Here is a 14,250-nt window from a genome sequence, read left to right as displayed (position 1 = left end):
ACCATAAAGCTCTATGGAAAACAGAGCCAGAGAGCAGAAAAGGAAATACACTCACCATACTAATGAAGGCTGGATTATTTATTAAGCTAGCCATGTCAAAGCTCAATCCAGTTCCTGTCTGTAAAACAATTATAGCTGAGAATTATTCCAACCACTATAATTTGATTATAACAAATTGAGAATGACAGAAAATATTTCCCTCATCTGCCATCAATAACTTACAGGACTAGATACCTCTCTTAACTTCTGTTCTGCTATTTTCAGATTTGACTTATAAGAATCATTCTCAGGGTCAAGATCTAATGCCTTTTGATAACTTGTAACTGCTTCTTCAAATTTATTTATGGCAGTGAGGGCCAATCTGAAAAGAAGAAAACATGAGAGTAGAAGATATATGATTAAAGAACATCAGGACATGACCAACAGTCAAACATCTATCTCAGTATTCAATTTGAATCCAGATTACGCTTACTTGATTCACTGTACTAGGATTCAGGCAAATATCACGAAAATTCCTTCTAATTCCAAGATTCTGTAAGTCTGGACTCTCTCCTTTCTGCTTGCTGACAACTTTGGCCATCCTATAAGTCATGAATTTAATGCTAAGAAATGAAACTTAACTACCCTTCCAATTGTAAGCCTCATATGTGAAGTAATTGCCTTATGAATGATAAAGATCCACAAAGATGTGAGCTAACAACCTGTGGCCACTGTAACTCCATGATGCTAAAACCATTTTAAGGACTCTGAATGTCCTGCTTTCTTCCATCTTCCTAACAAAGGCACTGAGCCACAATAAATATCAACTTGCCATTAAAAAAATAAAAAATAAAAATGGGCGATGGATTATCAGTGGACATGTAAAGAAGACATGTTAGCTGTGAAGTAGATAAAATTAGCATCTTTACAACCCAATGCATTTTTATCCCAGGCACAGATCAAAAAGTTCATTATTTTGTTATTTTCTACCTAGGTAGAATTTATCAGAAAATTACTTAAGAACTAATACGATATTGGCATATATAGGTAGATAGTATTGAGGTTTGTTTATAGTATAGACTTGTTTTTAACAAATTACTCCACTTCTTTCTTGGATGACTTAGCGCCCAGATGTCTGATCAAGACAGAACACAGTGTCTAACCACAGAAAAATTCTCAGAACCTAATTCATTTTCTTCTCATCAACAATGAAAGATCTTTGTTCAGAGTCCTCAATGGATCAACAATCAATAGGTATTTACTGAAACCCTACTTCATACCAGACAGTATTTTATAGTTCACAATGAGAAAGATGAAAGTCTTTGAGTTTAAGAAAATTCCATCCTACCTGGAAAGACAAGTAATAAACATGCAAATAAAATCATAATATTAAGGAAAGGGGGAGCTGCTCAAAGATAGCCACAGTGAAAAGACCTGAGTGATGAGTAGAAAGCAGTTACATGAAAAATCAAAGGAAGAGCATTCTGAACAGAAGACATGGTAAACACAATGGCTCTGAGAGTGATGTGTTTGGTATACTTAAGGAACGAGACAAAAGCTGATAAGGAGAGAGCACTGAAAATAAAGTGTGGAAAGATGATGTCAGGGAATAATGAGATGCCAGATCATGTAAGACCATGGTTTGGAGTCTGGATTTTATTGTGGTTGCAATGGAGTGACAGATCTGATTTATGCATTAGAACATTCACTCTGAGGGCACTGTGGTTAAACCTCTGACACTTGATTTTGGCTCAGGTCCTGATCTCAGGGTTGTGAGATTGAGCCCCATGTTAGGCTCTGTGCTGGGTGCAGAGCTTAAGATTCTCTCTCCCTCTGCCCCTTCTCCCTTCTCCTCTGCCTCTCTCTGCCCATCTCTTTAAAAAAAAGAAGAAGAAGAAAAGAAAGAATAATCACTCTGGCTTTTCTGAAGATGCTCACCATGGGTATGGGCAGAATGGCAGCAGGGGGACCAGTTATGAAGCTACAGTAGTAACCTTGGTAAGAGACAGTAATTTGAACTAGGTTTAGAAACAAGATCACATTCACTGCTTGAGTTCAAGATATATATGGAAACCAGAATTGACAGGAGTTGCTGATAGATTAGTTGTGCCAGGCATAAGAATGAAGGATGACTCCTAGGCTTCTGACCTTTTGGTACTAGGAGGTGAACGATGGTACCATTTACTGAGATGGGAAAGATTTAAGAAGGGAACAAAAGTTCTTTGTGGAGGGACGCCTGGGTGGCTCAGTTGGTTAAGCAGCTGCCTTTGGCGCAGGTCATGATCCCAGCATCCTGGGATCAAGTCCCACATTGGGCTCCTTGCTCAGCAGGGAGCCTGCTTCTCCTTGTGACTCTGCCTGCCTCTCTGTCTGCCTGTGCTTACTTTCTCTCTCTCTCTCTCTCTCTCTGAAAAATAAATTAAAAATCTTAAAAAAAAAAAAAGTTCTTTGGGGGGCATATTAAGCTTTTTTTTTTCCTTTTTTTTTTTTTTTTTAGATTAACATATAATGTATTATTTGCCCCAGGGGAAGCTTTAAATGCCTATCAAACATCAAACATGAAAAGCAGTTGAATATATGAGTATGGAGTTCAGACATGTAACTTAAGAGCTGCATCTTCATATACAGTTGAAACTCGTTAACAACAGTAGTTATATTCTATAAAGAATATAACAAACAATAAATTAGCAAATACTGAACAACTGTTCCTTAAGGGAATAGAGGACTTCCTGTGAGCTTTTGATCACAACATTTTCATGAACAGATCAAAACATAATCTATATTATGTGTTTCTTTTTAAAGAAACCTTATTTAATATATATCATTAATTATATATAATATGCATTATATATATCTATAAATTATATATTAATGATTCATTAGCCAATAGCCAACAGCACAACTCATTTCTGATCAAAAATTATGTTTTCTTCATAAGGCACACTGTAGCCTTCTTATGATTAGGAACACTAGTCAACACTTCAGCCTACATTTTGGGGGCCACTGTAAACAAGGAAATCAATCACAAAAGACATGCAAATGTGAAAAGAAAAAAAATACAGCCCTAGAAAGACTGAAAACGACACTCGTTTATAGCATGAAAGCTAAAACAAAAAGAGCACCATCTCACCAGACCTCTGCTGACAGGTGACTCAAATTTTTTACCCTTCTGTGAATGATCACAAAAGCACAGTGATTACTGATTTGGGGATTACAAAAAATTTTCAGCATGTATGCAAATTCCTAAATACAGAATCCATGAATAATGAGTACTGACTGTAGATGGAATTTAAAAGCATGGAATAGGATGCAATCACAATTGAGAACAGAAAAATGGCAGCATCAGAGGAGAGAGCCCTGAAATTAACCATTATTTAGAGGTGGTAGAGAAGAAAGAGCCAGCAAGGGAGACTGGGAAAGAGCATCCAGTGACGTAGAAGGAGAACCAGGAAGTGTGATATCACAGAAGTGGAGAGAATAAAGTATTTCAAAAATAAGCTAATTGTGCCAGGGCATCTGGGTAACTCAGTTGGAAGAGCATGTGACATTGGGTAGTACAGAAATTACTTAAATAAATAAACTTAAAAAGAAAAAAAAGTTAATCATGCAAATACTAAAACATGGGGCAGGGTAAGGATACACATGTGAACACTGGCCGTGGCAAAATACAGTCAGCTCGGGACTGTGAACAGGGCTGTCAGTAGAGTGACAGAGATGAAGGCCCTATCAGACTAAGTGGAGAGCAAATGAGACCTGAGGGAGATGAGACCGCAAACACAGGTAGCCAAGGGAGCCATTCAGAGAAAGAAGAGCTGGGAAATGGCCTCGCTGGGAAAAGGATAGTTCCAATGGGTGATTTCCTATGAACTTTCTGCATGGAGTCACTGTCACTCCTGGAGGTAGGAAATCTGGTGTTGCAGAAGACAAAGGAGAGGATTCCAAGCATAAAGTCCTGGAGAAGGTACAAAGAGAGGAGATCTAAGGCATGAGTGAAGGCAAGTCTGAGAAAAGAACCCTTCCATCTAAACAGGAACAAAAGGCAGTCATTGAGGGTACAAAGGCAGGGGATTGGTTCATTCAGAAGCAAGAAGAGGAGTTACTTTTCTTCTAAATGCATCTATTTTCTCAATTAAGTGCAAGGCAGGCATGAGCTGAGAGTCGCCATGGAGTGTGTGGTGGAAATCTGAAGAGAGAAGAGAAGGTGGGAAGAGCATGGTAAGGTGAAGGCAGAAGGAAGTATAGTAGGATTGTCCGTCAAAATACTGAGTGCTCATTTGGGATTTGTGGCCCTGAATATGAAGTAAGTCTACTCAATATGGTTGTATGATTTTCCCCAACAACCAACCATGCATCATACATACATTCATCATACATCCCAAGTCAAAGAAGTTGCAGTCATTTCCTCTCTTCAATGGTATATTGATCTTCCTTGCAGTATTTAAGCAGGAAACTGAAAAACAAACCATTAAGACCAGCAAGTCTGATACTCCCTAGTACCACTTTGAACATTTTGCCTGAGCTTACCCCATTCTCCCATAGGCCTTGCTGTATTTTGAATCAATTGCTATTGCTTTCTCACAGTCCTTTATTGCATCCGTGTAGTGACCTAATTTACTCTGAGCAGCAGCCCTAAGAGAAAGAGAAGAGATTTTTATTAGAAGCAGACTACAAGACACTAATTTAGATTGTTAAGTACTATAAAACTACATTTTCTTTGTCCCAATTTGTATATCACTGCCAGTAAGTATCTAAATCAAACTAAGATAACTCTATAATCAAACAAAAAGATAATTCAAAAGTAAAATACAGAGAAAATATGCAGATTGCCTTTCACTGTTTTGTTAGGGAAAAGACAAATAAGCAAATCACACAAGCAGTCTACCTACTTATTGCTTTTCTGATTTGCCAAAACCAAAAAATGAAAGCTCCAGGACACGTGGGATTACTAGGGAAGCATGCAGAAATGATGGCTACCCAGTGCTATGCTCTTAAATGATCACTTTACTAATAGGGTTAAGATTATCATCGGGCAATGGGGCGCCTGGGTGGCTCAGTGGGTTAAAGCCTCTGCCTTCGGCTCAGGTCATGATCCCAGGGTTCTGGGATCGAGCCCCGCATCGGGCTCTCTGCTCCTCGGGGAGCCTGCTTCCTCCTCTCTCTGCCTGCCTCTCTGCCTACTTGTGATCTCTGTCTGTCAAATGAATAAATAAAATCTTAAAAAAAAAAAAAAAGATTATCATCGGGCAAGTCTAAGATGAAACTTTAACCTACCTGTGTACCTAAATCTGGCTGCAAATGAAGGATGGCAATGCATTCCATCCACTTATCACAGAATCTCAGAGCAATTAAGGACTACTGAATCTTTTCCAGTTACCTCTAATAGAACTCTCCTGGAATAACTTGATTCCAGGGGCTGATGGTATAATGAAGCTCCTTCCTATTCCTTACACAATCCTGATAGTAGATTAAGCCCTCTGCTTCCCTGCTGCCATGCTCACTTCAACCCTCAGGGCCGTACTAAACAAGCAGAATGATTATCCTAGATGCAAGCTCTTCAAACTAAAACATTCCACCATGTCTCCTGCCCTCCATCCCACTCCCACTACTGCCCCATTCACTTTTCTGCAGACTAAATATTTCTACTTATTCATTCAACTAATATATCTGTTGAGGTCTAGCTAATGCACAGATGCTTTTCTAGGTATAATGGAGAGAGCAGTAATCAAAATAATATTCCTCGCCTCAACAGTGCATAGGTTCCTGGGAGGGGTGTGGGGGGAGGGTAATGGCAGGCTATGAAGAAAAGGTGGTGGTCAGTCCAGTTTCTCTCAATTTTTCTTCATATAGGATGACTGAGACTCTCTTCAAATTAAGATTATAAAATTAAAAAAAATAAATAAACATACTCTCCTTTCAGTGAAAAAAAAAATTTAAGTGTTAAGTCCAGAATTCAACAAACCTGATTTGGTAGTTCATATGAAAAAGAGTAATGGATTTATTTGATTGAACATTCAACACAAACTAACCAGCATAAGAAGGATGGACATTAAAAATGACCATTAAGGGGCACCTGGGTGGCTCACTGGGTTAAGCCTCTGCCTTCGGCTCAGGTCATGGTATCAGGGTCCTGGGATCAGGCCCCAGATTGGACTCTCTGCTCAGTGGGGAGCCTGCTTCCCCCTCTCTCTTTGCCTGCCTCTCTGCCTGCCTCTCTGCCTACTTGTGATCTCTGTCAATGAATAAATAAAATCTTTTTTAAAAAATGACCATTAAAAGAAGGCATTTAGAGTGTATCACTTCCAAATAATTACAAAGAAAAAATGAAGTAAAAATAACTCAATCAATACCATCGAAGGCAAAAAAAGAAAAGCAGGAAAGACAGAGGGAACCAAAGAATATCACTGCAGAAAAACAATTCAAACATAAAGCACCTACAAAGTAACCTAGATAAAAATCAGTTTCTCAAATTGTATACATTTCACCAGAACATAATCACACACAGGTTAAAGAAAGGGATAGAAAAAGAAAATCAGGCCAATTGAAAACCAAGCAAAAATAGCTGATGTACGAACACAAATATCAGACACAAAGCAAAAAGCATAGTTGAGGACAGAGTCATTATTACTGACCATCCTGTTTGTTTAATTTTATGGAAAATATTTACATGGTTCAGAAGTCAAACATATGAAAATTCTCACTCTGATAGAGGATGGGTGGGCATGGGGTAGATGGGATAAAAATGGGAATAAGCTTCAAAAAGGATGAAAAAGCAAACCTTGAAACTGAGTCAAACAGAAAAATAATGCTAACTATAGATCAAAAGAAATCAAGTAACTTTCAAGTAGTATTCTGAGTATATATCTTAAATCAGATGGGCTCTAAGGAGAAAAGAAACTGTGAAGTTTACTTAGTAGGCCTGCTAGAGGTATAATATTAGTATTGTATCAACTGAAGAATATTGAAGGGTAGACCTAATGAGTAAATATACTGGTGCTGTTTGAAAATAGGATTTTCACTGTGGAAGAAAAGAAATCCACATAAAGGGGCGCCAGTGGGTGGCTCAGTGGGTTAAGCCGCTGCCTTCGGCTCAGGTCATGATCTCGGGGTCCTAGGATCGAGTCCTGCATTGGGCTCTCTGCTCGGCAAGGAGCCTGCTTCTCTCTCTCTCTCTCTGCCTGCCTCTCTGTCTACTTGTGGTCTCTCTGTCAAATAAATAATAAATCTTTAAAAAAAAAAAAAAAGAAAGAAATCCACATAAAATGGGGAAAGATCAGGGAGATTTGTGACAATGGGATGCAAATTGAATGTATCTGTATAAACCAAAGACTATTCAAAAGTTATATTTCCTAGCTCGTTCACTGAAGAAGCAATAACACTTCAGTAGCAATGATCATGTCTTGTGACCAAATCTTGGTTTCTAAATACTATTTTCCACTAACAGGAATAGGGGCTACTTGTAGAAATAGCTGAGCTCAGGTCTAGGGCAAAGAATGTACAGGCAAATGTGGAATACCTTGTTGTCTCAGGAAGCAAGAAAATGTTCAAAACAAAGTTAAATAAAAGGACACCATAGCCAGTTTAAAGGGGCTCCCACTAGCCAAATATGGGATAAATTTAAGTGCCAAAAATAAAATTATGGCAATTATAACATATTTAATAGCTATTTTAAAAATTCATTAGTCCATAATGATACTTAAAAAAGTTGGGATACCTCTTTGGAGAACAGTGTGGAGATTCCTCAAGAAATTAAAAATAGAGCTTCCCTACGACCCTGCAATTGCACTCCTGGGTATTTACCCCAAAGATACAGATGTCGTGAAAAGAAGGGCCATCTGTACCCCAATGTTTATAGCAGCAATGGCCACAGTCGCCAAACTATGGAAAGAACCAAGATGCCCTTCAACGGATGAATGGATAAGGAAGATGTGGTCCATATACACTATGGAGTATTATGCCTCCATCAGAAAGGACGAATATCCAACTTTTGTAGCAACATGGACGGGACTGGAAGAGATTATGCTGAGTGAAATCAGTCAAGCAGAGAAAGTCAATTATCATATGGTTTCACTCATTTGTGGAGCATAACCAATAGCATGGAGGACAAGGGGCGTTAGAGAGGAGTAGGGAATTTGGGTAAATTGGAAGGGGAGGTGAACCATGAGAGACTATGGACTCTGAAAAACAGTCTGAGGGGTTTGAAGTGGCGGGGGGGTGGGAGGTTGGGGTACCAGGTGGTGGGTATTATAGAGGGCACAGCTTGCATGGAGCACTGGGTGTGGTGAAAAAATAATGAATACTGTTTTTCTGAAAATAAATAAATGGGGAAAAAAAAATTAAAAAAATAATAATAATAAAAAAAAGTTGGGATAGACGGAAGAAGGAGGAAAGTGGAAAAGAGAGGAGTAGAAAGAAAGCTCTTCTTTACAGAAATGTGTGAGAAAATACATGTAAAAGACATGATAAAATCAAATAATCACCACTTTGTAACCATCAGTGTTTTAATGATTCAAAGAATGATCATAAACAGATGGTAAAACATTGAGTAAAAGTTGCTGGGGAATGGTATATTCACATGATCTGACCCTACAGATAAGGTTTAATTATAATTACGAAAGGAATAATAGATATGATGGTCACCACCCTAAGATATCAAACTTAGAATCATCACTAATAGACAGTTTGAAATTATGTGCCTCCTGCTATAATGTTATAAATGGCACACAAAATTATTTATGTGGGCTTCATACCACACTTTAACCTAAAATTATAATAAGGAAGCAATCACACAAAGCCAGATTATGGCAATGCTATAAAATCACTGTTCTGAACTCTTCAAAAATGTCTATGTCATAAAAAAAAATAAAAATAAAGAACCAGTAATATATTCTAGATTAAGAGACAAAAGTAACATCTCAAAATGCAAAACACAAACGCTGATTGGTTTCTGGATCAAAGACAGAGTTATTGAAGGTATTCTAGGGACAAATGAAGAATGTCAATATTAACACCTTTAATTTTCCTACAGGTGAATAGCATGATAATTATGCAGAATATATTCTCATTCTTAGGAGATATAACTGAAGGATTTAGGACCAGCAAGAAAACTTAATACACATACTCACACACCCCCACAGAGACAGACAGAAAGAGAGAAAGAAAGAGGAAGTAAACATGGCAAATGTTAGCTATTTTCGACTCTATAATAAGCATATAAAGATGTTCATGTATTACTCTTTCAGTAAGTTGAAATGCATTTTAAATAGCTTTAAATTTATTTTCCGAAATATATATTATATAACAAACTTACTATATTATTTATAATACATATCTATGTATATATTTATAAAACATGCTGACATACAACTGTTTCAGTATTAGAAGTCTTTCAGGTGGAGGCAATTCTCCCTTCTAAAATTCACTATATCAATTCAACTCAAACTTTTGTTGAAAACTATAACATGCTAAACCCTGAAATCCAAGCCAGAGACACATAGATGAAGAGGCTATATCTCTGCCATCCAGTCTTTCACTAATAGAGAAAAACACATGTAAATATATAATAGTATAAGTGCAACAGTGGAATCAAAAGAAGTATCAACAAAGCATCAAAGGGAGAGGCAACATGAGAAAAGTATAGTTAAGGCTGCAGGAGCTAATAGAACTTTCTGTGATAAGTAAATTCTTTTTTTTGTGCTATCTAATACAGTAGCCCCTTGCCCACACGTGGCTAAACAGTGCATGTAATATGGTAGTGCAACTGAGGGATGGAATTTTTTATTTTATTAAGTTTAACTTACATTTGACCAGCCGCATGTGGCTAGGACCTACCATCTGGACAGCACCATTCCATAGGACATAGTGGAGAAGTGTGCAGAGCAGGAACAGGAGATTGGGAAGAAAAAAAATTTTAGAAAATCTTTCCAAAAGCAACCCTAGCAGGGTCTTGAAGGATGGCTGGCAGCTGACCAATTAAATAAGGTAGAAAGCATTCTAGGCAGCGCACATGAAAGCATGGAGAGACGTCTCAACATGTCAGCATGTCAGCAAATTTCACATTCCATGTGCATAGAGTAGAAAGAAGAATGGAGTAGGAAGAACAGTGAAAATAATGAAATTTTTAAAAGGAAAATGATGGGATGCCTGGGTAGCTCAGTCGATTAAGCGTCTGTCTTTGGCTCAGGTCATGATCCCAGGATCCTGCAATCGCACCACACATCAGGATTCTGCTCAGCGAGGAGCCTGCTTTTCCCCATTCTTCAACCCTTCCCCCACTCGTGCCTTCTCTCTCAAATAAATAATCTATTTTAAAAAATGAATGGCTAACAAAAGCAGCCAAATGTTTTTTAAATGCATAATTATAAAAGATCTTATGCATCATGCTGAGGAGTTTAAATATGATCATATAGGTATTTGGGTCTAGCAAGAAGAAAGCAAAAATTAGATGATTAATTGCACATTTTAGAAAGACCCTTTTGTCAGAAGACTGGAGTAGGGAGTGCAAGTGGACAGTGGAAACCAAACCAAGTTACTGTAGCACTAGTTTAGCAAAACTTAAGAACCTGGAGGTTCTTAAAAATGGAGAAGGGAACAAATGAGCTGTTGGGAGATATACAGAAAAGGTAAACTGAGCAGAAGACACCCTGACTCTCACTTCAGATACTGATAAAAAGAAAAGGAATAAGGCAGGGAGAATCAGACCCAGAGGGGGGGGGGCAGAAGGGAAGAGGATGACTATGTTTCAATCTTGATAGTTTTAGCCTCTTTTTTTTTTTTAAGATTTTATTTATTTATTTATTTATTTATTTGACAGAGAGAGAGAGAGAGCGCGCACACACAAGCAGGGGGAGCAGCAGGGAAAGGGAGAGGCAGGCTCCCCACTGAGGAGGGAGCCCAATGTGGGGCTGGATCCCAGGACCCTGGGATCATGATCTGAGCCAACCTCAGATGCTTAGCTGACTGAGCCACTCAGGTGCCCGATAGCTTTAGCTTTAGATCACAGACTGCAAGCTAGGATCTTTCTTTCAAAATAGAACAGGCACCTGAACTTCTAAGGCCAGGAAAGGGAAGAGAATTTGGGCTATATTAAAATCTTCTGTGAGAGGAAGCCAAACACGTCAGTGTCTGAACTGAGTATCAATGTGGCCTCTCTCTCTGCCCCTGCTGTCTGGTTATTAGGGCATAACTAATCAAATTCCAATAGAACAATACAGTCAGAGTCACCATGTTTTCTGACACCCTCGCCTTCTTTACCCTGTTAGAACAAGAGCATGAATATAACCTGTGTTTTATTTTTATAGAAGACAAGGCAGAAAGAAAAATCACGGATAACTTAAATCTCCCATACCATAGGTCATGCATAAATAAGTTAGAGCACTATGCTAGGTGCTTTATATATATCATCACTCCTCACAACTACCCTATGACCTGGTTAGTATTACCTCTATTTTACAGGTGAAGAAACTGAAGCTTGAAAGGTTAAGCGGCTGCCCAAGATCACGGAGCTAATACACAGCTGACCTGAGATTCAACTCCAAATTCCACGAACCAAGTTCAAATCCAAGTGAGCCTAACAACTACACGCTGTTTATGGAGGTGGAGGAAAACAAAGGGAAAAACAGTGTGGTCTCTGTTTCAGTCTTTCTCAGAGCTCACATTGTTACTAGCATCCCTAATCATGCCTTTTAAACTATGTTCTCCAACTTAAAATACCTTCCGCCATCCTCCATCTAAGTTCTACCTGTCCATCAAATCTAGATCCATCTCCAATTCCCCATCATCTGAGAGGTCTCTGGACAAATTCTGTCCATCATGCTCTGACTCTCTCCTATACACCTTTAATTCCGTTTATTGTCTCAGTCATTCAACCATCCATCCACTCCAGAAATAGGAGACAGTTACGGGTAAAGTAATGTACTCAGCAATGAGGTTGTACAAAAGAAGTAAGAGTACTATTTAGGGATAGAAGACACAGAAAGTTAGCTAGCTTAATATAAAATATCATTTCATATTATAAAGTACTTGGAAATGTTTTAGACCTGTACTCAATCATTTGTTGTTTTATGTATACAAGTGTTAAAGTGAGTGTCGTCGCTTCAATATCACTGGAAATTTCTTATAGTTCTTCTATAGTCCTCCATGCATCCAACAAAAATTGGCTGAAGTTCTATGAGGAACCGTGCTAGGTACTATAAGAGATACAAAAATGTATGAGCTTCAATCTCTGCCTTTCTTCTGAAGAAATAAAACAAGTGTGAGAATAAAATAAGGCACAACATATGATAAACTGACATAAATGTTATATATCACGATCAGTGAGTGCTGGGAGTAGAGAAAAAAAGAAAAAATAAATAATGGGTTTTTAAGAAGGGACTGAGGTTCTCCTGGTACCTAAGCTGAACCTAAAGCATCCTTAGGATCCTAAAAGCTAAAACAGAAGATAAACTAGACGAGAAAGTCTCATGGTTAAGAAATATGCCAAGGGATTATTTTCTAACATATAAGAAAGTCACTTCTATAAAAAGAAAACTACATTTCATGCTAGCAAGTTTAATATATGAACAATATTTTGAATAGGAATAGAACTGTGAAAATGAATATCCAAAGAAATATTTAGATCTACTATTCCGGGCTTCTAATTCTTGGCAGCCAGCTGGCTAAGAAAAATGCAAGGGGTAGTTGGCAAAACTATTGAGATAATCTAAAACTTTACTGGGGTCTAAAATTTTTTTTAACCTTTTGTCAATATTTATATTAAATATATAAATAAAGTTTTCTAATTATTTAATACTAAATTGCTTGCTCTATTACTGAACTCCTCAGGAAAAAAATACTATTTAAATGAAAAAGATGAGCATGATTATTGATTTCAACTTAATGACAGCTAAATGAAAAGCAAGCACAAGAATCTCTTTTAATCCAGTACTAGTAAACATAAGACTATTCATGAACCCTAATCTCATTTGAAGTAAATGATTTATTTAGGCTCCAATTTACCATATTCACAGTTAAAAGTGTGTGGCTTACTGTGGTCTATAAACAAGCAATTTTCTGATAACATCTATATCTCTTCATAACATTTAGTGATACTATTAAATTTTTTTTTCAAATATTTCATGTTAAATTAAAAATTTTCATGTTAAATTAAAACATTTATCTCTGTCATCTGATGACAGAGAATAAAACACACAGCTTGCAAAGTTCATTTTGCACAAAGTATATGGATTTTTAATTTTTCTGGGTTAGATTATTAGGACACATTAATAAAGGGATTTTTTGGTAAAGGAAATGTAGATTTCTAGTATGGACAACTAACTTCCTTTTGGATCCACAAGGATCTTCCACAAATAATAACTATAAATTCTGGACAAAATACAAAACAAACAAAAAACCAAAAGCACCCAGGTGACCATAAATAGGAAAACGTCTCGGTGAACTGTGTACATGCCAACAGTAGAAAATGCCTTAAAAACAAGAACCAATGAGACAAGCAACAACACAGTAAATCTCAAAACCATCAACCTAAGCAAAAACAGTCACACACCTAAAAGTATATATGGTACAATTTCTTTTATGTGGAACTCTCAAAGAAACAAATCTAATCTGTAGTAGGTAAATAAAACAAAACAGAACAGTGGCTGCCTCTGGTCTTTTAGGCAACTGACTCTGAAGGGGCATGCATAATTTTCAGTAGCTTGATAGGGGGTTTTGTGTTACACAACTGTATGCATTTGTCAAAACTCAGGCAAAGTGCAGTTAAGATTTGTGTATGTTATGACTTGTATATTTTACCTCAAAGGAAAAAAATACAAAATATAGAACTCTATTAATGACATGCATAATAAAGTATTTAGGGGGACAGTGTAATGATGGGTGCAATTTACCTTGAAATGCATCAAAAATAAGACAGACTAATGAACAGAGGGGGTACAAATAGATAAATAAACATGTGACACAGCAAATGTAGTAAAATATTAAAGGTAAAAATATTGGTGTGGCTGAATATAAAAATATTTACTGTAAAGTTCTTTCAAGTTCAAAGTCTTTCAAAAAATTTAAGAAGACCTTCCCCCTACCCAAAAAAAGAAGATAAATGACATAGATTCATTCAGAGCAACTCCAGTCTAACATCATTTCCTTTATTTTAACAGGCCTACTACCAGACTAGTAAATCAGAGAAAGACAACGACAACATATTTGGACCCCAATAAATTTGGGTCTTTCTTCATATTCTGATCAAAGCAAAAAAACTCAGAATGCATAAATAATAATGAT

General features: G+C 37.2%; 1 protein-coding gene across 5 annotated transcripts in view; it reads right to left on the bottom strand.

Moving 5' to 3' along the window:
- Positions 1-14,250, bottom strand: part of SGTB (small glutamine rich tetratricopeptide repeat co-chaperone beta) — a 46,367-nt gene that overhangs the window by 8,245 nt on the left and 23,872 nt on the right. For 4 of the 5 annotated variants that reach the window (XM_044268012.1, XM_044268033.1, XM_044268018.1 and 1 more), the window contains 3 exons: positions 4,504-4,608; positions 223-361; positions 56-118 (listed from right to left, as the gene is read on the bottom strand). In XM_044268012.1, the coding sequence (XP_044123947.1) occupies positions 56-118; positions 223-361; positions 4,504-4,608 (307 nt within the window). The remainder of the gene's footprint in view (positions 1-55; positions 119-222; positions 362-4,503; positions 4,609-14,250) is intronic. The other variant, XM_044268027.1, reaches the window with a different exon arrangement.

The sequence above is a fragment of the Neovison vison genome, chromosome 1 (genome assembly GCF_020171115.1).
Source record: "Neovison vison isolate M4711 chromosome 1, ASM_NN_V1, whole genome shotgun sequence".
NCBI lineage: Eukaryota > Metazoa > Chordata > Mammalia > Carnivora > Mustelidae > Neogale > Neogale vison.
Note: the sequence above shows the minus strand (reverse complement) of the source record. Positions and strands in the feature narration are given on the sequence as shown.